Source organism: Aptenodytes patagonicus, chromosome 5, assembly GCF_965638725.1.
Source record: "Aptenodytes patagonicus chromosome 5, bAptPat1.pri.cur, whole genome shotgun sequence".
Lineage (NCBI taxonomy): Eukaryota > Metazoa > Chordata > Aves > Sphenisciformes > Spheniscidae > Aptenodytes > Aptenodytes patagonicus.
In genome coordinates this window covers 75,880,609-75,903,976 of record NC_134953.1, presented here as the reverse complement: position 1 = coordinate 75,903,976, position 23,368 = coordinate 75,880,609, and the positions used below count along the sequence as shown (strand labels likewise).

The following is a 23,368-nucleotide window of genomic DNA, read 5'->3' as shown; positions in this document are numbered from 1 at the left end:
CGCCGTCTCCCCGCCCGGCCCGGCCCTCCGCCCCGCCTGGAGCCGCCCCCTGGCCCGGCTGCCGCCCCGCGCCCACCTGCCGAGGTCCTGCCGGAGCTGCTCGGCCAGCGCCTCCTTCAGCTGCTGCCGCTCCACCGCCGCCGGGCCGGGGCCCTTCGGCGCAGCGCCGCCACCGCAGCGCGCCATATGCCGGCAGCCGCTCCGCTCCGCGCCCGGCGCGGCGGGGCGGCAGGGACGCGGGGCGGGGATTGACGGACGGTCCCTTAGCGACGACGCCGAAGGGGCGGCCCGCCGTATGCACGAAAACAACCGGGGCGGCGCCTGCCTTCCCGCCAACGCCGGCCCCGCCGGCAGCCGAGGGACCGCCTCACGACAAGACGCGGGAGCCCCGCGACGCTGCCTGCGGCGCCTTCCCCGCTCCCTCTCAGGGGGCGTGGCCAGCGCTGGCCTCCGCCAATGAGGGCCAGCGCCGCTCCGCCTGGCCCCGCGGGCCCCCTGGCGGGGGGTGGTGGGCGGGCCCCTGCGGGCGGGGCGGTATCCCCCCTGTGGGGGCGGGGCCGGCAGGCGGGGCCTCCCGGCCCGCCCCCCCCCCCCCCCCCCCCTCCCGAGCTCCGGCCGCCGCAGGGAGGGAGCCCTCTGCCGGCCCCCGCCCCGCGCCGGGCGGGCCGCGCCGCCCCCGCCCCGGCCCTCGTAAAGGCCCGTCTTTCCCTGCCCCTCTCTTCCCGAAAAGCCGAGTAACGAGAGCCAACGTAAACCGACGCTGCCCCGACCGGGACAGCGGCGCCGGCCGCTTTACAAGCATTCACAATGCTTTTGATTATCGGCCGTTACACGTCCACCTGCTGCGCTTCTCACAGAGAACAGGAGCACCAGCCGGAGCTCCGGTGGGCGGCTCGCCGCGGCTGGGCCGGTGGCCAGCAGGTCCCCGCGAGCGGGTGCTCCTCAGGAAAAACCGTACTCCCCAACGACGGCTTTCTCGCTGAGAAATTAAACTGCCGCGTAGATGATAAAAGTCGCTTTACAACACCCTTCCGAGACAAGGAAGAGCCTTTCCAACCTTTCAGTTTAAGTAAAAGAAGCATGCAACCATTTCAGTCGATAAATGCTGAAAATATTGGGGGGAAAAATATCCTTGCAAGGCGGGTACCAGCCATGGGTGGAACAGGCGAGATCAATACCGTTATCACAATACTGAGGGGACTCTTCCTCGGATTTTGCGAACTGCACGAAAGGAAGGAGGTTGCCAGCCATGAGCTGATAGTTGGCTGACGGCACCCCTCGGTCCACTTTCTGGTGAGGATTACGTCGAGCGAGATGTCGGCAGGGGCTGTGCCAAGTACCTGTGCGGGAGACTGTGGCACGAGAGACGACACACACGGCAGCGTGGGACTTGTTGGGACTCCCCAGTAATTGTCAGCTGTCTTCTGCTCTTGGTGTGGACAGTTGGTTCAGGCCCACCTGGCTCCGAAGCTTCCTCTGATGGGTCCTTGTTGATCCTTGCCCGTTCCCGGGGCACCGCCCTTGCTCTGCAGGTGGAGAGGGAGCCCTTGGAATTCGTGTAGGCAGGTGACTCACCTCTTCTGGGGACCTGTGTTTTGTGCTGCTTTTTTCTTTGTAGTTAGCATCCACTTTTCTTCTCCCCTGCCATCCCATGCAAGTTAATTTACCCTCCGTTTCCATAATCACCGTGTCTCTTCCTCCTGTAAACACAGGAACTTGGCAGCAGTTCTTGGAGACAAGAACAGTAGTTGCTAACATATAATGCCAACAATGAGGCATTATTTCCAAGAAACTACAACAATCCTAGCATGAGGAAGGCTGCACAGTGGACAGACACTTCAGCTATTCAAACCCAATTCTTAGCTTCAGTAAGAAATCTCCCCGTAGGAAGTCAGATAAAGGGAGTAGTGTAAGTTGCATTTTATTAGACAGAGGTGGATTTGATACATGTTATATCTTAATTTTCCATTCTTCTTGTTCAGACATGTTGAGTGTACAGGTTTCCCATTTTTTAGTCAAGAAAGAAAAACACATCGCACAAAGCAGCTGCATTCAACAATACAACAAGATCATTATTCACTTAAAGACTAGAAATGTGCCCAGAAATTCTTCAATCATTCAGTATGCTAAAATATAGATAATAAAAAGAGTTAGTTACTGTTTAATGGTAAAATACATTAAAAAAATTCAGGTGAATCTAGAATGAAAACTCATGACTTCCTTCAGTATGGCACCACTCTATTGTTTCATTATAAATTTGTAAAAGGCACCACACATTAAAACTGTAAAGCAAGGGAGAAAACAAAATCAAGCAACTTTCCATGATTTTCTTTCTGTACAAATACATATATATCTTAAGGCAGGTGTTTTTATGTGCAAAATACAAGTATACAGGTAAAATCAACGTTGGTATCATATATTCTCATACTCACTTCTTCTTTTAGCAGTAACACTGGTGTCCAAATGTACAGTACATTGAAAACACTTTTCTCTAACAGAGCTCAAAATAGAAGGCAGGCTGGAAAGATGGCCCTGATAACAATTAGTTTTTAAATCTGAAGAGCTTTTATGTAGACCCCTTAAAACATGTACAACCAGTCATTCTCTTTTTCTTGTTGTCTCTTCCTTTAGAAAGGTCCATATCAACTTGTTCACTATGTCAGGTTGATCCTGCTGGAGCCAATGACTGGCTTCAGACAAAATAGTTAATCTGAAATGATTTTTAACATAAATCCGTGTAATTTCTGCCATCTCAACTTCCATAAACGCATCTCTTTCTCCCCATAACAGCAGGGTTGGCATGATGACTTCATGGTGCTGCAGAGGCAGGCAGCTTTAAAATAAAACACACTTAGTTAGGTCTTTTTTTTACAAAAATCACCAAAACAGATGTCAGTCAACTTAGCTTTTGAAATCAACACAGTGAATCTCATTGCAAGCTTTCTAGGTTCCAAGATATCTTCTACACTACCAAGAAAACACGCCTGTGACTCGAAGTCCTTTAACTGTTTCTAAGGATGGTAAAATTGTTAGAAGATACTTTTCCTGTAACATGTCTGTAATCAGCAGTTGATTGCAACAGAGGTCTTATTTTTGCAACATGAATGATGCTTCGGCATGGTGCACAGCTCGGGAGCCCCATGATCTCTGTAAAAGGGAATGTGGAACAACACGGCCAGAATTTTGTAGGTCAGTGGCTTTCCCTTGGTTGATGAATGCCATGGCAAGTTTCTGAACCTGCATTTTTTTACTGCAGGCAGGTTTTAATGAAATATATCGCTTTGAATCATGTTTAGACGACGGTGTTCAAGGCATCTAGCTACCCGAGTAGCCAAACTGCCTTGACAAAAATGGTTGTTTGGGAAATGGCAGGCTGCCATTTTTGGACACTATGGAAGATACCAGCTAGATTGTTTCAGACCTACTCAAAATTAAACATCATGTAGTACCAGCTAGAAACAAAAATATCTGTAGAAAAAGATATTCTATAGAACATTGATGTCTGAAATGCTGAACTGAAGTCAGTTACATTCACTCGTCTATGAAATTCATGCTAAAATTCAAAGTGCGTCAGAGTTCCCTTTACAAAGAGCTACAGTATGTTTTTGAAGGCCTTGGACTTACACACCTACATCTGTACGCAGTGAAAGAAAACTGCTCCTTAAAAATTTGCCTTTCATGGAGCCATAATCTCTTTAAAACTGCAACATTACAACCCAGAGCTCTGGCAGACTAGAAAGCGTTTGAAGATAAATACATTATAAGATATTTTACTGATACTTTAAAGAAAAGCCCTTAGAAAGTAAAACGTTAATAAAAATTATACCACCACAATGACCTATTTAAACTTTCAGTAAAAACTTATTGTTTTTTCTTAATACAATTATTTTAAATGGAATATTTTATAAATATTTCCTCACATTAAAGGTAGACATTAGGAAAGATACAGGTAGCTAGAAATGAAAGACTATTTCAACATAAATTGTATTAAGCCACCAGAATTTATTCCAGCTCATCTATTTCAGAGATGCTGAAAAATTTATCTAATTTATGCTTGAATTGCTTCATCTTAGCCACATATTGTAACAGACTAGCTTGTGACAATTCAAAACAGATTCCATCTGATCAGATACAAATCTTTATTATACTAATGTGCAAACATTATTATTTTAAACCAGTAATCTATAAAGAAGATTTTCTGAACAAACCTTTATGACAAACTTAAGTGCTAGGTTGAAACTTAGGAGTTAGTTAAGAGACTATGCTCTGTAAAAAGGGAAAGACAAAGAAGACGGCATGCGTTAGTTTAAGATAAGACAAAGAAACGGAGACTTTGAAGACATTCCTCCTCTCAACTTATAAATAATGTCAAGAAATATTAATAAAAGGTCACTTTAAATAATAATTTCATTTTGATCGATGAATTAGGAAAATTCTTAAAATGGGTTTTGTAGCAGTGGATTTAAAATCTCATTTTTCAAACAAACTGACCTAACCCACTGAACCATAGCTTATTCATAGTACCGGTTTTAAAAATTGATAATCTGATGATCTGATTCAGTGCATTTAAACTAACGTCTTTACATTTGAAATGCAGTATCCTGGATCTCTTCACTATTTATATGTGTATTTTTTCACTACTCTAGGGTTTACTATTATTCTTTTGTGGCTAAGTGCCATACAAGATTTGTAGCCTCACTTAGGAAAACTCTACTGGGCTTTTTACACACACTGCATAGATAAACAACCTGTCATTTTTCATTGCCTATGAGCTACACTATATTTCTTTTCAGTCTGGAATATGGCACATTATATCATGCCTGAAGTTTCTAGAAATCTCCTTTAACAAGGATTAATGCGCAGATTTCACATTTAGAAAGGGAAGTTCCACTCGTGAAGTTTAAGTCTTTGAAAAACAGGCTCAAACCTTCATACAGCACTGTTAGTTGACCAGCAGTTTTTCTGTAAACAAATACTGAAGTACTTAACTGCTATGAGAGAAGTGGTCCCATTTTCTAACAAAATGGCATATCAGGAGAAAGTCAAGCTTCAACTGCTTACCTATCTCTCTTAACCAAGCATGATACAAAAAGCTTTATGATTTTTATTCCAAAAGTCTTTGTATCTAAAGTATAGTGAAGGGAATGACTGCTGTGCTATTTATACAAGGATGTGTTGGTGATGGATGGAAGCAGGTGATTTCAATCGTCTCTTTGGAAATAACTTTCCAGAAAAATTAAGCTCTGAAGAATGAAACTCCAGGTGGATAGTAATGAGTTGGAAACCTTTAACACGTAGGTCACCAGTGCCAGCCCACTGGGAGTTATGGTGAATACAAGTCATTAGCATCTAAGTGCTGCTTAATGGCTTATATGAGAGGAAGTGAAAATTTCAATCCAGTTTTAATATTTAATGATTCCCATCCCATAAGGTGCGACCATCAGAATTGGTGGCAAGAACTGAATGAGCTGAAGACCAATCTTTTCCTTCCAGTCCAAAGCCTGATGCACTGTGGCTGATAGCACCTATCATAATATTCTCTGAGTTCAGTACAGGTATACTTTCACTAGAAAAATAAAGCAAACAATGCACAAACATACACGCACACACACAGAGGAATGAAGAGCTGTGAAGATACCTTCTGATTAGTAACTGATACTAGGCCTTTTTTTGAGCCTGAAAAGGCCTGAAACAATAGTTTAAACATATGCAACTCCTACATTCATCTCATCTGAATCCCATAGCAATTCAGCTATCAGCTATCACAGACATTTCACTGTTATTGTCAGAGAAGCATCTGGTTAATGTGCACACTCACTGATGCGAGGCGCTGTGGCACACCTAACGAACAAGGCTCAGGGCGCCCATGCCTCTCCAGCTCCTCATTAGCCCTACCCTGGGGGCTCCTGCAGTGCAGTCGCAGGGCCAGGGAGCCGCCGTGCAGCCGCACAGCTCCCCATTGCCCTTGGACATCCCAGCTGATGTCATCACCACTCTCTGCACAGCTTTAAATTAAGTATACTGTTACCAGCACAGCCATCTCATTTATTCCCCGTTGGTGTCTGTGCTTGGTGTTATCTTGTTTAGAAGAAAATATACCACCTCTCTACTTTCTCGTTCCAGTTTTGTCTCTTAGCCTGTACAAGACAGCACCTAGCTCAGATCCCTGTTTTCCTCCCAGTATGTCCCTGCTGACTGCTCTGCTGACAGCGACAGCATGGAAGGCACAGAAAGAGCAGTAAAGGTGGCACTAAATTTGGACCAGGGAAAATGAAAAGTTAGGCCACTTAAAAAAATCGACTGTCTGAGTTTAGGGAAGGAAAAGAATTGTAATTTTTAAAGAATATTGGGAAGCAGGTCCTGTGTCAGAGAAACATGCAGGAGATTTAGCACTGTTGAAGACTGGAGGCGGTAAGGGAAAAAAAAGAGTTCAATCCCACTCTTCTTGGTATAGTCCTTCAAGTTAGGGCTACAAGTCGTAAGCAGAGCATATGCAGAGTTCAAGACCTTCTGGTCCTGTTAAGTTTTTGGTAGATAAAAAGGGGGTGTCAGTCTCTAAGGCCAAGCCAACTCCTTCCAGGAAAGTTAAAACCACTAGAAAACTGCTGGAGAAAATAAAATAAATATTAAGCTTGCAAAAATATTTCCTATGAGGATACTATCTCTCAGTTTTAGTCTATGCATGCTCCCTGCTATACATGCTTACTGCTGCCAGCGAGTCTGATGAGACCAGTGCAGGAACAAAAAAAAAAAAAAACAAGTTAGGGTTAGTTTTGGGCTTAGTTGCAAAAAAACCCTACCCCACTTCTTAAAAAAAAAAACAAAACAGCCCAAACACAATAAAATTAAAGTCAGACATGGTTTCGTAAGCTTACAAGTGAGGGTAACTTACTTGGATGCCATATTATTAGATAAAACTACTAGATAGTAAGCTCTTCATAGAGCTTATTATTAGATAATATGAACTGTAATGCAAACAATTAATTGATGTTAATTTTGTAAGTATTATTTGGAGGTGGATTTTTGTGATTGCCACGGGTTCTGTGAATGAGGAAGGGTCTTTGCTTTATTAGATTTTGAAAGAATGATTTTCCTTATCTGCACTCTGGTTGCGTCACTGTTTTGCGTGGCTTTCTCACGCAATTCGCCCTGCATCACACTGCTTGACACTGAACGCATCTGTTACCTGTTGAGACTTTAGAAACAGATTTGCGTTTTTTCCTTCTACTTTAGCGGCAGAAGATGCAATAACATTTTTGGCCTCCAGGGGTCCCTAGAATATTTTACCTTGTTTCAGACTGTTAACACTCACCTGAAAATATTTCTGTAATGATTAATGGGTCCAGTTAACGCTCCAGGTTGTGAAAAGACATAGAGATAAGCTTCAATATCCTCTGCTGTTAATCTGCAGCCTTTCCTTCCAATTCCTGTGGCCTGGCTGGTAAATAAACTTTTCAGAACCTAAAAAAGGAAGAATAAAAAGCCACCACATAAGATAGCTAAAAAATGTGATTTCTCTGCTTCAACAGGACACATCTTTCTAAAATCTATTTATACATTGTTTAGAGTAAAATGAACGGTTTAAATGCCTTTTTAGAGAGCTATGTGTAAAGCACACGGTAAGCTTATTTCTGATACAACTTCAGAGTAATCAAGTACAGGCAAATACCAGTATTACCAAGTTACTCAGTTCTGCACCCTGACCTGCCACCTGTGACGGGCAAAGGCAAGCGCCGCAGGCACATACTTCTCTTTGGGATGGACCCCAGCAGCTGACAGGGTGGGAGGGAGAACGACTCAGGACCTCCCCAGCTTGCTGTGCCCTGTGGGCGTGCAGCACTGGGAGCTCTGCGCTGGGCTGCGTGCATGTAGGAGGATGCATGCCTGCAGCTGCTTTTTCCCTTTCTATATGCTCGTACTTATTTTTTAAGGTTACACAAGGTGTTGCCCTTGTTGGTTCCTCAGGCAGAATTAATCACCTGGCTGAATCTGATGCCCAGACACCCAGGCTGCCTGCCCTGTAGCAGGCTCTGAGAGATAAGAGGATGTCCCACTGCACGCAGGAGCTTCAGATAAGTCAGCAGGAGTTCCCCAGGCACCAAATGTGTCCCGCTGGCACGGGCACAAGTAAAACCAGCTGACTGTCTAGGTGGAGTAATGCACTGTAGTGCTGGAGGTCAAAAGTATGTACCTGAACGCCGCCCAGAAATGCAAAAGCAAGAGTTAATCTCAGAGACTCTATGTACTTATACCCTACTTTATAAAATATATAAAGCTTACGAAGAATAATCAGAAAGCTCCGTATTTTTTCCAGTAATTATAACTACACCAGAAGGGATCAACGTAGGTGGCAATTCTTCCATCACTCACAGTTAAATATATAAACAAGAGCACTCATTTTGCTCACCTTGAAATCATTTACTGTAAACATGAATTCAGGAAACCATGGCATTTGGAAAAAGAAGTAGTAACCAGATTTAATCAATTGTGATGGATGTCGTAGAATGTATTCTGAAACAAAAATGCCCATGAATTAAAAATGAAAACTGATGACAAACAAAATTACTGTTAATATTACTATTTTTTAAACTTAAAGGAATGTTTTAAAAATACTACGTTAGAGCATGCTATGTGACAAAAGATGATTATTGTTTCAGGAGTAAGTATATGATGTGGCCATTAAAACATACTTCTTTTATATGTGTTAATAGAAACAGTCAGCAAACCAGAAGCCTGCCAAGGATTAGGTGAGGGCAGTGACATTGGAGAGTTTAGTCACATGATTGAGATCTATTTGTGTAGCTAGTCCAAAGCATTTTTTTTCAGCTGTGGAATAAGGGGCATAAATACAAGTCTTTAAGTATTTCTCTCATCAAAGATGTGATGCACAGAAATCTGTAGATGATAATCCGCTCACATTCTAAAGACAGCGTCAATCCTGTTCACGAAAGTACAAAATTTTTCTAACAGTTGTCTTCTTGGCCATTTCAAGAACCGTAATCAAGATTACATAGCGTCACTTTTTAAAGACATTGGAGCATATATAACAAAAGAAAATGATATAGCCAAATTTGCATTAAGTCGTCTTTCTTTTTTTTTAAATAGCAATTTTGCGTCTCCAATGAGTTGCAAGAGCCAACACTGACATTCAAGTATCTAACTTCCTCGAAGCAACCACAGAATGTATGCAGGTACTAGGAAGTCTAGAACCTATCCTTTACAGATGCAAATTTAGGAAGGCAAAATTGCACTCCCAACACAGGAGGTAATCTCTGAAATACTAATTCTGACAGTGAATAAAAATGGGAGTTTAAAACAAAGTAAACTGAAGTGTCAGCTATCTTCTAAGCTTTCATATCTTATACATTCTTAAATTGCATCAGCCATTATATTTTTTCCTTGATGGACCATCATCATCACTGCTCACTTTACTTTTCTGCACAATTTATAAACTGTGTATTTTCATTTAATCCACAGTAGAACAAAGTTGATCCAGGGAGACTTTATCAAGCTACAGAACAGATTTTGTACTTTAACAAATGCGCAAACAAATACTAAGAAATACTACAATAAAATGTATTTGTCTTCTATACAGCCTGGCTCCTGCTCTCAGTGAAAATACTGCAAAAAGCTCCTGCTTGCTCAGGTGGTGGTGAACAGACCTTTCCTTGGGTAAGTGAGGCTTAACTACCTGGCAAAATGTTCCTTAGTATCTTAAGAAAGGTGCCCAAGAACACCGTGAGAACATGTGTGAATGGTTCTGATTCCACGGTGGTGTAAGGTCAGACTTACATTCAACTGAAATGAAAATTAAAGTTGCACTGAATATTCTTAACTATTTCTGGGGAAATGGGGTGACTTTTTAAATGGAAATAGGGTAAAAGATCAGCAATTGAAGAAATGGAAATTAGTGAGATACTACTTTCATTTTAATTACTGAATGTTGACCTAACCCCTGTGAAATGTTTTATAATTCTGGGTAGTAGACAAGCTCAAAGCCTGTCACACAACAAACTTTGCTAGCGCACCTCAATCCTTGTTTCAGCTCGCTACTAGTACATTCCTGAGCCTCTAGTAAGTAGCCTGGAAAGGCTGTCGTTCCAATTAATATTGTACAAGACACAATCACAATTGTCGCTTGTCACCTAAATCAGGATTAAATTCTAATGTCTGATTCACATTTATACAAAGGCTGTGTTATGCAGATTTAATAATGCAGCGAGGCCTTAACCTAAGTGCAATGCAATGTACACCCCTGTTCAGGGAATTTTATCCTGCCAAAGTGGTACAAAACAGACTCATGTATATGGAAATTATGTTTGTAGACCTTCAAGGATTAAGAAAAACATCAGTAAGTTTGGTTGCAAGCACTCCCACTTCCTACAATAAATTATTTCGAAAAGTCAAATACTTGATACCTTACTGCTTCATAAAACAACAGTCCAGATTGTGAGAGGCACCGAGTACTGGCAACTTCTCTACTGAACATCTAAAGGGGCAAGTAGTTGGTTCTCCTTTAGCAGCCTCAAAGCAAACACAATCTTAATGAAAATACAGATACTCTGGATTAATAAAGACCACTATAAAACTCACCTGTAAACACAGAAGGATGAGGGAAATTAACGACAATCAGCTTAGTCACCATTTCAGGGTAGCATATAGCCACTAACCAAGCGATCATTCCTCCCCAGTCATGGCCGACCAACACACACTTGTTGTATCCTACCACATAAACACAAAATTGTGCTTTTATTTCAGTGGAATTTGTATCCGTACAAATTATCACATACAATAAAATCATTACCGGGCAAAATAGGTGGTCCAGCACGTTTATTAATGTACCTACTTAATACTGCACTGCTTCCATTACTAATGGCCGGAAAAAGTAATGCACTATTATAGTTAAAAGATTAACAAATAATTAAAATCATTTAATTGGACTTCAATTACACTTTAACTATACCACCTCAATGTCAAACTAAAGTCACTCGGTATCCAAATGGCCACCCTGTTCACATCTCAGCCAGTGTAGGGTCAGATACACAATTCAACTTGCAGTCATTATAATGCACGTACATTTGTCATGTTTAGGGAGTTTGGAGTTTGAAACCGCAGACAGAAAGACCGAGCAATCTCCTGAGCCCCTCCTGAACAAAACTAATCCTTATGAATTTCTCTGAATATGGGAGCTTATCTAAGTACTGAACATCATCTTTATGCAAAAAGTGGGCGTTATACTTAATGGCCATATATATTTAGCATGTATATACACACACATAAATACACACATTTATATACTTAGTAGGCCTGTAGCTTTTCTCCATATGCTGTTCTGATGGTGATTTCTAAAGTTCTTGGCACTCGCGTACGTATTCTTCCATCGATAAAAATGGTAATTTAACAGTAATTAAAGGGGGGTGAAAAATCATGACTGCGTTTTTGAAAGCCTAACCATTCCTCCTTCAACCACTGCTGGAATACATACGATAGTGTCAGATACCATCATCCTCCTCATTGAGGATTGTAATGCTGAGCACACACACTACAAATGAAACATATAAAAGCCAAACTGTTTAGAATTCTGACATAAATTTGAACACAGCTGTCAAAGCACCTTATAACCCCTCTTGAATAGAAATCTTTTGGAGCGCTTTTGATATAATCAAGTTCTCCAAAAGAATTTAACTTAGGGTTAGAACAAACAAAGGTAACAAGCCTCAGAAATACTTTTTCCAAAAATTTTTAAATCCCTATGAAATTGAATTATGAGAGCACTTCTCAAGCATAACCATGGCATTACCATGGAGATGAACCCAACCAGCAAAGGTTGGAAAACGTAAACACAGTGTGGGGACTGCCTGCCCAATCTTTTGACAATATTCAAACATCACAAGCAAAGCAAATCCTAAATTCAAACCTTAGAACTGGAATCACTGCTTTACTATTTCTTCATGTGAAATGCAGTTAAGTTGTTTCACTATCCGTAGAGTATTCAGGGAATAAAAATGACTCAGAGAATGACAGTCTAATCCCTTGTCTCCCTATTGGTATGGAAGGGAAATACCCTTCACTAGGTGTTACAATTTATTGCCAGAACAGCTACACTTCATGCTGAACTGGAAGGGCAAATTTTGCAGACTCGCTTCAGCTCTAGACCGTTACACTGTGTTTTTGCCACAGGGAGCAATGTGTCCCTTGCTCTCCCTTCTGTTCTTCTCACTGTCGTATAAGACAGAGTGATTCAGCTCTTGAGAACTGACTACTGTGCAGGAGTAGTATTTTGAGTTTGGGTTTTGTTTTTTTTTTTTTAAATACAGCAGATGTACTGTCATCATCTTTATAAAGCCCACAATATTTATTCTATCTTGTTTGTGCAAGAAAAATGTCACCTGATTTAAATTCCTTGGTCTGCAAGTGCTATTAGACTCTAATTCAGAACATTATCCACTAAGTGCAATGGTCAGGAGTAAGCGAAGACCTTCTTAGGGAAAAAGACCAGAGGTTTGTACTGCTGGATTTCATAGCACATAGGGAAGATTTTTTTTAAACTCACGACGGAAAATCATCTTCACATATTGTTTATACTGACATACACATCATAATTAGAAAACAAACCTTTTTCATTGATAATAGTCCATAAAATATGAGTATCCTTAGATTTATATCTATACATATCTGTAATGTGTATATATTACAGAGAATGCAGTTTTAAAAACAATCAATGCTAGATCTTTATGGTTTTTTTCCCAGAAAATCAAGTCATCTATGAGCCAAGTAGTTTGTCTTCTACTAACGCACCTAGAGATTCCAAAATATCCTTTATATCTGTTATCAGGCAATCTAACTTGTAATTTTCTTTGTGAGAAGGAGCATCTGTCTCTCCATAACCTCTCAAATCCAGGGCCACCACTCGATACTCGCTTTTAAATTCCCGCAATTGATGGCGCCAAGAATACCTAACAAAGGGGAAAAAAAAGTTGGAGTTATAAGGTCAAGCAGTACGATACCACAATGCACTCAATGCTTTTGCTCCCAGATAGTTAAGGGTGAATTAGCGTGGCTCTGTTTGCAACGAGATTCTTTTTTTCTTTCTGTGGTACGCTGATGGTCCTTTGTGGCTATAGTAGTTTTGTGCTCCCTTCTTGAATTCCCCAGTAAGGAACTGCAGCTGCCAGAAAGGGGGCATGGCCAGAGCCCGGGTGTTTCAACGGTTCCTGGAGTCTGGCACGGTCCCTTTGCTGCAGAGGAAGCAGGCATAAACCAGAGCACACAGAGGACTCTTCTGTTTTATCCTTGGAGCCGTAGTATCATCAAAAAAGTAAGGTCTGAAAAGCTTTCTCTTCTCCCTGGCTTGCTCACACACACATTTTGATGGAGTAGGGAAACGTGCCTCAAGGCATGGAGTTCGGGTTGTTTTTTTTTTCCAGAAAAGGAATGTCAGATAATTCATATGCTAAATAAACCAAAGAAAGAAATACAATGAATAACAAATGAACTTGGTGAAGTTTATATGGTTTATATTATGTACACTTTCATCTGTGTCTCTATACTACCAGAATTGCTCCAGAACAATCTCTCAATGTGTTGGTACTACACAAAGTATTTCATTGCTTGTGTTTCTATGGAAAAGAGTGATAACATTACACAATTAAGAGACACACAAAATTAAGGACTCGGGCAAAGGCCTGGGCTATTCCTCATTCTGCAATAGTATGTAGTGACTAGATGTGTGTTATGAAGCAAAAATAACAAGAAAATGGTGGGTCTCATCCTGCAAGAACTACCTGCCCTTCAACTGTTATTGAAACCAAATAAATTTCAGAATAGCCAGTACCAAGACAGACATGGCCTCATCTTATACTGTAACAGAAAGATACATGAAAAACATGATCCTTCTAGGCATATATAATAATGGCTGCATCCCTCTGTGCTAAGAGCTAGCTTTTACTTCTGCTCTTGTTTCAACAGTCTCAGATAAATGATATATAACATTTGGATCATCAGCGATCGTAAGAATGATGCGCAAAATTCTACCTTAATTCAAACAGTGTCTATATCAGACCATTGGCTCTTCCACTTTAGCTTTGCCTCCAGCCTATTAAGGATTTTGAACGTAAGTAATATTACAGTAACACTCATTAATTTTAGAAATTTGTATTCATATAAACAGAACAGTTAGAACCTTTTCATTTCAGTGCCATAAAATGCAAAATACAAGACTTAGCTGAGATCTCCAGGAAGGAAATTTTTAAAGGCATTATACAATCACTTGGAAGCTGAATTTACCATGGTAACTGTTGTAGCTATCCTATATACTTCGGCAAGAAGAAACAACGAGGCCCATAAATAAATAAATAAACTATTTTTGTTTTCAGAAAATGTCTACTTGCCATCCTCATGTTCTGTTTTCACGACAGTCCATCAATCACCAAATGTCTGACCTACCAAATGGGTAGGTTCTATATTCAAAGAAATCCTTTTACCACATATGAAACGTAACTATTGGACAACTACTTTGCAAGCAGAATTTGGAAATGTTGGTGAATGCTTTCATTTTCATAAGGTTGAATAATGGAAACTATTTTGTGACTTTCTGATCACGTTATTTCTGAAAGGCAGCTTGTACAAAATTTAGCAGCTCACACACAAGTCTTATAGGTACCCAGCTGTCGCAACACATTATGCCCAATTTCAAATATTTTATTATTGTCTTTCCACAACATTGGTATTAATTTTCAAGTTCTTACACATCTAAAGCACTTAATGGCTCTGGTGCATTATATTCTTAAGTGATCTTTCATTTTCAGACAGTCTCAATCACTCACGAAGGTCAGTATTGTCTGGCTATATTTGTCCTACTTATAACCTTGAGACATTTGAAGGCAATTTGTTACAACTGTGAACTGTCACTGTGAATCATACCCGTTTGGGTTTTTTTTTTTTGCTAGCCAAATGATACAAATTTGTTGCTGCTTTAAATATCTTTTAAATTGTGATTATTTTATCTTGTGCTCTCAGAACGATCTCTGTTCTTGCATAAAAAAATCTTCACTGATTGAATTGACAAACCAACATCAGTATTGGTAGCGTGGCTATTTTATAGACTATTGGCATACAGTCTTCTTTTTAAAAAGAAGACATATAAAGTATGCTACTGGTGGTCCCAGTGACCTATATAACAGTTTCTCATTCATTCCTTTTAAATGGTCAGATAATACAATATATTAACTGTCACTTAATGCATGACTCGCCATTCTAAGCTGTGAGAATGGCTTTCTGCTTTTTGAAAATAATATACCAGATCTCAGTAGAATATGTATATAAAATGCTAACTTTTCCGTTACTATTCCCACTGTAGGGGAGATCAGCTGTAGTCTCAGCTGTCTTACTGTGTTAGAATATGCATTATGCAAGGTATGCACGTTTGCATAGAATATGCAACCCCCCTATCTAAATGTCTGTTTAATCAAAGTTTACAGTTTTAATCCTTTTAGATAGCAATTTATTATTAGAACAATCTACTTCTTTGAAAATTTATCTTAAAATAAATGACTTTCCAGCACCATCCTCAAGGCCGTTAGTATCGATAGGAAATTGCTAAGGGAAGAGAACTGACCTCTGTTTTACCTGGGTCAATTTATCATGGTATGACCTGAGTCCAGCTTGAAAGATCACAGTTCCAACAGTGGAGCCTAGCTCCACATCTGAGTTTAGAAAGGAAAAGGATCGTTTAACTTGCTGAATTACTGGCATCACCACTTCCACTACTCCCTTATTGTTTTTTCGGTGCAAGTTCTGTAAGCCATGCTTCACTAGTTAAGACTGGCAATGACAGCCCGAGCAATTTGGTTAAATCATTAGACATATGACTGCTTTTCATTGTTCTAAACAAACGTTTAGGATTGGGTTTGATTCATTATTCATCTTATGATGAACTAATAATAGAACCTTTTTCCCTGAGTACCATTCTGAAATTAGGCTGTGCAATAGCCTATAGAACTCATAGCTCGTCTTCCCCTCCCCCAGTTAAAAATTATAGTATTTTTAATAAATGCAGCAATCCATATTGCACTTAACATATAATGAATCCTCATTTTAACATCCTCTGCTATAATTCATAAGTGTAGCCATATTAGTACAAATGTTATCCAAACAGGAAATTCATTAAAAACGAGCAGTTCCTTCCCAAAGTTTGAAGAAAAGCGTACATACTTAGGGAAAAATGGATTTACAATGCAAAAAAGATGGTTGGTTTGCGTCAGCCTGCAGGAATTTTTTGTGGATGCTGCAGTTAGAAAATGTTTTAATGGTTTGTTCCCTGCTAAAACTTCATGCCGTTAGTTAGTATTCATAGATCCGTAAAATGGATCACGCTGGGGATACTTAAGCTGAGATGATCACTCTCAGGTATCTTAAGCAGCCTCTTTTATACAAGAAAAGCATGTAGGGAGTTTTACCAGAATTCTGGAAAGCCATGAAGCAGCAGCATGAGTGGTTTACCCCTTTCTCCGGCAGCCACATAGTGGAATCTTAACCCTGAATCCTAAAATGAGAGAAAAAGAAGTGAGTTTTTATTGCTGCACAGAGCTGCTATACTAGGATTTGAGAATGACTATGGTTTCAGACAATATTCTAAGAAACAACGTATGACCCCTGAAAAAAAAATACTAAATTGTCAGTTTTTGAAGCTGAAGTCTCCTGCGATTCTGGGATCAGGTATCTGCTACACCCTGGCAATGCTGAGCATCCCACCCCAGCCGCCACAGCTTCTTCCAGGGAGCACCGTCTTTAATACACGTCGGGTTACGTTGACTATGTGCCAGTTCAGCCACGAGCACGCCAACCTTTCTGAAAGAGCACCGCCTGGCACCGTGGCTAGGAAATGCAGATTATTGTCGAAGCTAGCACCTTGCTTTCACACAGACACCAATCATGTGCTTTACGGAAAGGCATTGAGACACAGTATACTTTAAATGCACTTTCAATCTTCCAGTTAGTTTGCAAGATGATGCAACTATTTAAACCCATCACACTGCATTTTGGCCCAATAAAGGGCTGCATGGATTCTTAAGAACCAAAAGCAGTCAAAATTAAGTAACTAGAAAGCAAGTGGATTTTGCTCGTTTTTACTGTTCAAGGTTTCAGTCTCGCTTCAGAAAAGAAAGCCTTAATGTTATAATCTTCTTTCTGCCCTGTCTATAGTCACTATTTCTGATGTACCTTTTAAGAAAATGGATCTTTTAAGAATTACCAGCAGGCAAGTTACTTATTGTTAGCAGTGCAGAGGCTGAATAAGCTTACACTAACTCAAGGTCAAATCCAGTAGAATTTAAATACGCTGAGATTATGACCTAGAGGGTTTACTGAATTCTGGCACAGAAGTGGATACAGACGTTGGGAAAGAGTTAGCTCACAAAATACAACACGCTCTTTAGAAGTCACGTGAAGGAAACTGCAGGAAGAAAGGTTGTGCAGCTCCTGAACAAATGTCAGAGCTTGCACTGCCTCTGCTATTTTAAAGAGGGAAGAAAAACCCCGTGCCTTTGCTGTACATCAAGAGCTTATATCATGCCAAGGATCACAAATGCATAGAAAAAGTTTTTCCTGCCAGAGATGCTTCAGATTCTCTGAGCTACCTTGGCACTGCTAAATCACTAATCAGCTACAAAACCATTAACTTACGTCTTGATTCTTGAAAGGGCTCTGAAAAGGGAACATCTGGGGTTTTTATACTCACTATGGCTATAATAGGGACTTTTTGCTCAGTTCTGCCCAAGATTACACTGGTATTTCTCCTCTGCCAATGAAATTAAAGTCCCCAGAGGTAAAAGCATCTATGCATTTCTAAGTACTTAATGATCTCTTCCTAGTAAATCTTAGGGCCATTACATCATCTTCATCATTTTCCGTATCACTCTGCCTTTGATCCTTTTATATTTAAAAAAGTAGAAGTTTCTCGGTTTCCTTCCACAGTTTCTCTTCTCAATTTAGTGAGTAGTGGGTAAGCCCTCCTCCATTCTGCTTTTTTCAGTTAGCGTCCTCTAGGGATTTACCTTCAATGTTTTAATTTTAATCTATTTATTGCTTTTAAGGACATCCCCTTTACCCATACAAATTCAATCACCACTTGTACAGCAGCAGGTTAAACGTCACATGCCCCAAACTAAGCCCATCCTCTACCTTTTTAGTTGCTCCTTTCTGTCCCCTTTTTCCTGCCCCCCAAAACAGACATAGGATGTTGCCATCTTTTCTGAAACACGCTTTTTTCTTTGCTTTCTTGAAATCTGTACAGCTCTGTAGGATACATGCGCTTGGAAAGTAACACCTTAGCCTGCTGTTACCCAACGGCAAGAGGGTTTCGTATTTCCTGAAATGAGTGATAGACTATCGTATCGACAGCAATCCGATTTTCCTCCAAATGCTCTTTTATTGCTGTCACACCCTTCACTTCCCCAGCAACCCATTCATTTACTGCTTGGTGCTATAGGAAAAAAAGAACGTGGCATTTGAGTAAAAAAGCATGCATGTGCCACCTAATGATAGGAAAAAACCCCCAAGCAAATCATGAGAAACTGGGAGGCTCAATAATTTATATTAGCACTGCTTGGCACAAAATCATTTGCACAAATCCCTCAGACCTGAGATCTTTGTGCTCATTTTATTAAAAATAACGCTTGACAAAATTTGCAGTGCATTCTTTGCTCAGCTGTAACTACAAAAGAAACCAAGCCAATGCAACTTCTTTTAGAGCATTTGGTGGAGGAGCAAGTCACAGGTAGAGATCCGAGACAAGTGTGAAAATTGGCTGGTGGCTTTAACCGCACAAACCTTAGAGACGGGACTCATCTCTTCGCTCCACGTTTTCCCTGCGCCCCTGATGCACGAAAGGAGCTCCCAGGTGCACCCGGGCAAACCGTAAATAACAGGGAGGGCACGGCAGAGGAGGGTGCGAGGAGCGAGGGGGCACGTACCCCCACGCGGGTTGCCAGAGACCCGGGGCCGACGAGCGCCTCTCCCGCCCGCCGAGTCCCCTTGCACCGCGGCCGGCCGCGCACCGCTTCCTCCCAGGGCAGCCGGGCCGGGCCCGGCCTGCGGCCCCCCAGCGAGCCCGGCCGGGCGCGGCACGGCACGGCACGGCTTCCCGCGGGCAGCGGAGGCAGGCACGTTATGTGCGCGCAGGTGTGCGAGCACGCACGGGAGAGCATGCACGGGAGGGCAGGGGTGCCATGCACGGGAGGGACGCCCGCAGGGGTGCGTGTGCGCACAGCGGGGCCCGCTCTCCCCGCCCTCGCCCTCACCTTGATCCGGACGTAGCAGTGGGTGCCCAGGGAGGGGTCGTTGAGGCAGGCGGGGGGGTTCTCCCGCACCACCCAGCGGAAGGTCTCGCCCGGCCGCCGGCCGATGCTCCAGAGCAGCCGCAGCCCGGCGATGCAGGCGCACACCCCGCAGTAGCCGTACACCAGCGCCCAGAAGAGCAGCGCCCGGGCGGCCACCATCACCCGGCGGGCGGGCGGCGGGCACGCGGCGCCGGGTCTCGCCATCGGGCCCCGCCGCCGTCCCCGCCGGCCGGGAGGGGCTCGGAGCGCCGCCGCCGCCAGGAGCCGCCCGAGCGGAGGCACCGGGAGCGGCGGCGCGCCCGCCCCGCGGCCCCCCGCGGCCCGCGCCGCCGCCGGGCACGGCGCCGCGCCGCCCGCCCCGCCCGGCTGCCGGTGTGCCCGAGCGGCGGCCTGGGCTCGCTAGGCCCCGGGCAGCGCTCGGGGGGCGAGGGCGCCGCGGCCGGGGGTGCGCCCACCGGCTCGGGCCCGGAGGGCTCTTCCCCCCAAATATTCCGTAGCGAAATAAGGAGAAACCGTCGCTGGAGCCAAGGAGCGGGGCTGGCAGCTGCGCGCTCTGACGGAACTGCCAAATCCACCGAAACTCACTCGAAATGCCACTGCGAAAAGCGCGGCTGGGGTACGAGGGACAGCCTCGCCTCCGGTGCCTGCCGGAGGTCCTCGCAGGCGAGTGCTTTGCCTACTCTGGTCACGTACTCGATGGCACTTACCTTATTTACGTGTCAAAGGAAGCGTGTAGGTACGTGGCTGTGTGGATGCACTTCAGTATCTTCCAAGGCTGTACATTCTTTCACTGCTGCTTCACTGTTACCCGGTTAAAGGTGATTTTGTAAACGTATTACAGTTTTAGTTACTACATGCTATTACTGTGACTATTTCTTAAAAAAAAGATACAAATTTTGAGCTCCAGCACCAAAACTTACAATTCTTAAAATTTAACTTACTCTAATAGAGATAATGGCTAGAAGAGGAAGTTGGATCATCATTACTAACTCTGTTCCAACGGAGTCAATTTAGTACCGAGATCTCGGCCACCCAAGGCTGACATTAAGAGCTGAACGATCTTACGCCCGTCCATTAGCTGCAAATTGCTACGTGCAGAAGGCAAGGAGTCACAGTCACATACGGGGCGACAGACGCTGGGGTAAGAAGAAAGGCTCCAGCCAGCACCTACCTTGTATTAACCTACTGATAACGCAGGGTAAAGGGTAATTTAGAATCAGAATGGTTCATGTAATCCAAAATTGTAAGAAAAAGCACAACTATATTAAGCAATTGATTTTACATGTTATAAAAGTGCAAGTTATGAAAAATAAGTTTATTAGTTCTGGGAGATAACGAAATGTGGACAGAGTAGCTGCTGACTACAAGAAAAGTAGGGTTGAGCTTGCATGTCAAATCCTGACAAGTCCTGATCCGACTCGGTGCACAGCCTGCTCACCTTCACTCCTTGATCTAAACCCCTTGCTTCTCAGACTAGAGGGTACAGGCAGGTTCGAGACTTGTAGAAGCCACGTGAGAGTCACAGCTAATAACGTAGGCCTGTGTGCAACTGCCTGCCTTTTTCTGGGGAGGGAGGATTTTGCCAAATTTTACTTGAATTTGATGAAGACCAAAATTTCTTCTTGGTCCAGCTGAGTTTGGAGGATTAGAACTTAACTTCCAAGAAATTTTTTTTTTGCCTCTGTCCAGCAGTGCAAGTAGAAGCTGGTACAAAGCCACCATGCATCTGTTAACGCTAAGATACGTAATTTAATGAGCTGTTTAAAAAAAAAACCCAAATTGGATAACCATGTATACGGACAGAATATATATCATTTTTCACTATGCATGAAACACAGCTTGTAGACAATTTTTGTCTGTAACATACCAAATGCTTTCTCCTACTTGTTCTAAATTCAGACTTACAAATATAGACACTGATGTTGAATCCTAGTCCCACTGAAGGCAGTGGCAGAGTTAATGCTGGTTTTAACCAGTTCAAAATTTTTCTTTTTTTTTAAAAAAAAAACAAATAAAACCCTTAAGCAGCAGAAAGGAACGTTATAAAGAATTGCCCATTACTGCATTTTTATGCATTTAAAAGTTTAAATAAGACACAAAACCATTACCTGAATTTACTTTTTACTACTAAAGATAACATCTTCAAGTCGCTGTAAAAAGCTGCCTAGCTTCCTCTTACCCATAACACAAAAGAAATACCAGCAACCCGCATCAGCTGACAACGCTGGATCGTGCTGTTCACGATCCCTGCTCATTGTCTCAAAGTGAGCCCTACAGACTTAAAGTCGGGAGCTTTATCAGGCTGCTGGGGAAAAAGGTGCTGGGCTGTTTAAGGCTCCTTCCTTCTCCTGGGCAAGAAGAGAAGGAACATCATCAGAAGCTGATGATTCAGTTAAGACGCTAACCTCTGCAGACTCCAGTAGGATTATATGAATCACGCCTACCAAGCCTGAGCCTTCTGTTCATGCTCAGATTACTCATGCCACCAACCCCAGGATTAGCATATAACTAATTTTTTTTAATGCATCAGACTTTGTGCTAATAACCCTTTTTGTAGGGAAGAAGACTTCACAGCTTCTCCATATCAGACCAGCTGCAGCAGGATTTTCCCTGGAGTGCACCTCAGTAAACCAGTGGCCCGGTTAGATAAGTTAGAAAGTTTGGCAGGAGCAAAGCAACCAATGTTGTTGTTTATATCACAGTAGTCATCAAATTCCTTAATAAACTAGTAATCAGAATGAACTGGTAGAAAACATCCCCAAAGAAAAATTGGAAAACCAAGGTTAGAAATCCTGGAGTTAACCACAAGCTTCCACTTACCTCTAAAGAAAGGTTGATGGAAGCCAGTGACGGGTTAGACGCAGCATTCACAAAATGACAGTAGCCATCTAGAATATAAGAAGGATCAGAGATGGAATCATCATGTGCCTTATTATAAGCAGGTATTTGGCCAAGTTATGCCGTATTTCTTGTACAGACTGCAGAGCTAATTTTTTCACAAGAACAGAACTATTTTTAGTTTATACATCGCTAACTACCGAGGTAGTTTTATGTCAAACTTCTAAACTATACAAACCTTTTGCCTGTGGAGTTTAGCTATGTCATCTTCAGATATTAAATATGGATCCAGTATCAGAGCTGGGAAGAAGATAGTGCTGGGGACCTAGCAGTTCTGAGTGGCTTTTGCACGATGAAATCGCTGCACGCCCTTCCGCACACCCTGGCTCAGTGTTTCTGGGCATCTCCACCTGCGCTACCTTAGCTGTCCTGTTTGCCAAGGAAGCAGCAGAATTCCTTTTACTGAGGAACGCTTTCTTTGTAGTCCAGGATCACGCTGTCTACATATGTGTGGCAAACCTGTTTGTACAAGGCAAATACCATCCACACATTTCCCAGCATTTTGCAGAAGAAAGCTTAGAATCTTCCGTATCTTTCATATGCATAAGAAAATTTGAGAACCCCAACAATTATTGTTTGTCTTCCTTATATTTTGATTTTCTCATTTTCTGCTCTAAATTGTTGTTCTAATGGGTGCCAAGCCAAACCAACCCCAGGGCAGATTGTCTTACGAGCTTTGACAATGTGCTTTGCCCTCCATGATGTGCCATCTGCCTGCTAATCTTTTGAAAGTTCAACTAATCCTGTGTCTCTGAGAGACAAAAGAGGACAACTTTGCACATCTCTGACTCTGTTAAATTTTTTACTATCAACTATGAGTTGGTCAGGCCAGAGGCATATTCCATTTATTAGTGACAGGAACTTTTTAAAGCTTTTAACTATCTTAACCTCCATTTACGTGTAGATACAATCTATTAGCGTAGACACAAGTATAAAAGTGACACATTAGTGCAGCTATTTTCACAAATGATCAAGGTAACTTAATGGTGTAACAGAACTTAGTACACATTTTAACTGTTAGGTAACTAACAATACTTAGTCTGTTTAAGCAGCTTTTTGTTTGCAGGCCGTATCCGCACAAGTGGTGTTCCTGCTCGCTTGAGTGCGGTGACAGCTTTGCGCAAACACGATCG

At 42.3% G+C, this 23,368-nt stretch overlaps 1 protein-coding gene across 1 annotated transcript; it reads right to left on the bottom strand.

Moving 5' to 3' along the window:
• Positions 1 to 1,905: 1,905 nt before the first annotated feature.
• EPHX4 (epoxide hydrolase 4) lies at positions 1,906 to 19,541 on the bottom strand. Its single transcript, XM_076337715.1, has 7 exons — positions 19,299 to 19,541; positions 16,458 to 16,543; positions 12,799 to 12,956; positions 10,594 to 10,722; positions 8,408 to 8,511; positions 7,313 to 7,461; positions 1,906 to 2,833 (listed from the first exon to the last, which is right to left on the bottom strand). Exons 1-7 carry the CDS (start codon positions 19,539 to 19,541, stop codon positions 2,599 to 2,601), a joined length of 1,104 nt encoding a protein of 367 aa, XP_076193830.1. The 3' UTR covers positions 1,906 to 2,598.
• Between the last annotated feature and the right edge of the window lie 3,827 nt (positions 19,542 to 23,368).